Genomic DNA, 1,863 nt, shown 5'->3' with positions numbered 1-1,863 from the left:
GGGAGAACATGAAGACTCCACACAGAAAGATCCTGGGCATCCTAACCTGAGGATCTTCTAGCTGCGAGGCGACGGTGCTAACCACTGAGCCACCGAAGCACAGAGTCTGAATGTCCAAATAGTCTGAACTGGACATTCTACTCATCTGCAGGAGCAAATATCTTTTGAAGCAAATGCAGTGTCTCCTGGTTTTTGCTCTTTTTTAATCAACATAACAAGGAAATACGTTCAGTGAATTCTTCTAATATTGTTCACTGACTACATATTTCATGTGTCTTCCTGCAGTACAATTTTTTTTTTATCCGTTTGACCATATCATAGAGGAATAATTTTGCATTTTGGCAATTATTTGCTTTCTGGCAGAAAGTTAGGTGTCCATCTGTTAAATATGAATCTCCAGCCATAGCTGGTTCAGCTTAGCTTAGCTTAGCATAAAGACTGGAAATGGGGAAACAGCTTGATTCACTCCACCTACCAGTACCTCTAAAGCTCACTAATTAGGTTTTCCAGTTTGTTTTTTTCACTCTAAGTAGTTGCCAGGCAACCAGCAGAGACTTCAGGACCTTACTGGTTGAATAACTTGTCACAGAACTACCTGTAAAATGTCAAATTGTTTTTTGTTTTTTTTCACTTTGGTTTTTTGCAAAGGTAAAACATACAGCATAAAATGCAGAACTGAAACCATAAACACGACACATCCTCTGTTGTTGTGAATCCTCTTACCACTGTGGTGGGATTACTATTTAACATCAGTACGTTAATGATTCACTTATCATTTCCTGTCACAGCTCCATTTTGTGTTACATTAATGCTGTTAATGTGCAATTGAAAAAAAGGCAAAGTAGATGTTTAAAATGTAAACACTCTGCTTGATAAGATTTGACAGTCTTGTAAAATTTGCTTCATAGATCACAAACACCTCAAGTGTATGATACACTCATGTGACATCTGCAAGAAGTTCAAACTGGCTGCAATGCCAGCCTGCTCTTTATTGTAGGAGCACAGTTGCTGTTGACTGGGAAGGAATCTGGCTTGAAGTTTGCAAAAATGAGGTTGAGCAAAAATATGTTCAAATACTGTTAGTTACTCTGAATGATGCTGATTCAGCGTCATCCAAAAGAACCTTTATTGCGACTGCTGTACGGGTACTTGGACAGTTGCAGTGGTTTTAACTCTGCTGTGTCTCCACAGATTCCTCAGATCAGCTATGCCTCGACGGCTCCAGAGCTCAGCGACAACACCCGCTATGACTTCTTCTCCCGTGTGGTTCCTCCAGACTCCTACCAGGCTCAGGCCATGCTGGACATCGTCACAGCCATGGGCTGGAACTATGTGTCCACACTTGCCTCCGAGGGAAACTACGGCGAGAGCGGCGTTGAGGCCTTTGTCCAGATCTCCAGAGAGTCAGGTAGGAAACCTTAAGCAAATACAGTCTGTTAATAGATCTTAAAGTGAGATCTGACGCTTTGTTTTACTTTGAAAATTAGCAGAGATTAATTCTATCATGACACGATAAAATCAGTAGAGCAAAATAGGACGGGCAGGATGATAAGCCACTTGGCTTTTATGCTGCCGCTTGATAAATTTGCTGTACTGTGTCTCGGCGTGTGTTGATGAGTGAGCAGGGGGGAGAGGTCTTGTAATTGACTCTTGATGTAATTACATTAGAAGTCGACAGTGTTTTCTCCTCGGCTGGTCACTGTGAGGTAATCAGACCCAGCTCTAACTGATTAAAATGTTATCACACCCAGACGAGCCCCGACATTAATTAGATTGTAAGAGGCGTGTTAAATTAATTAATTAATCAGCGGTCACATGTATGTTGGAGATCATTGTCTGTGTGTGTGTGTGTGTGTGTGTGTG

General features: G+C 41.5%; 1 protein-coding gene across 1 annotated transcript in view; it reads left to right on the top strand.

Annotated features, from left to right (window-relative positions):
• The first annotated feature begins 1,185 nt into the window (after positions 1–1,185).
• LOC103364933 (metabotropic glutamate receptor 8-like) overlaps positions 1,186–1,863 on the top strand; it is a 136,257-nt gene continuing 135,579 nt past the window's right edge. Inside the window, exon 1 of the mRNA XM_008292233.1 lies at positions 1,186–1,408. Within this exon, the coding sequence (XP_008290455.1) occupies positions 1,297–1,408 (112 nt within the window). The 5' untranslated portion in view covers positions 1,186–1,296. The remainder of the gene's footprint in view (positions 1,409–1,863) is intronic.

The sequence above is a fragment of the Stegastes partitus genome, unplaced genomic scaffold, assembly GCF_000690725.1.
Source record: "Stegastes partitus isolate 25-593 unplaced genomic scaffold, Stegastes_partitus-1.0.2 Scaffold796, whole genome shotgun sequence".
In the NCBI taxonomy this organism is placed as follows: Eukaryota; Metazoa; Chordata; class Actinopteri; family Pomacentridae; genus Stegastes; species Stegastes partitus.
Note: the sequence above shows the minus strand (reverse complement) of the source record. Positions and strands in the feature narration are given on the sequence as shown.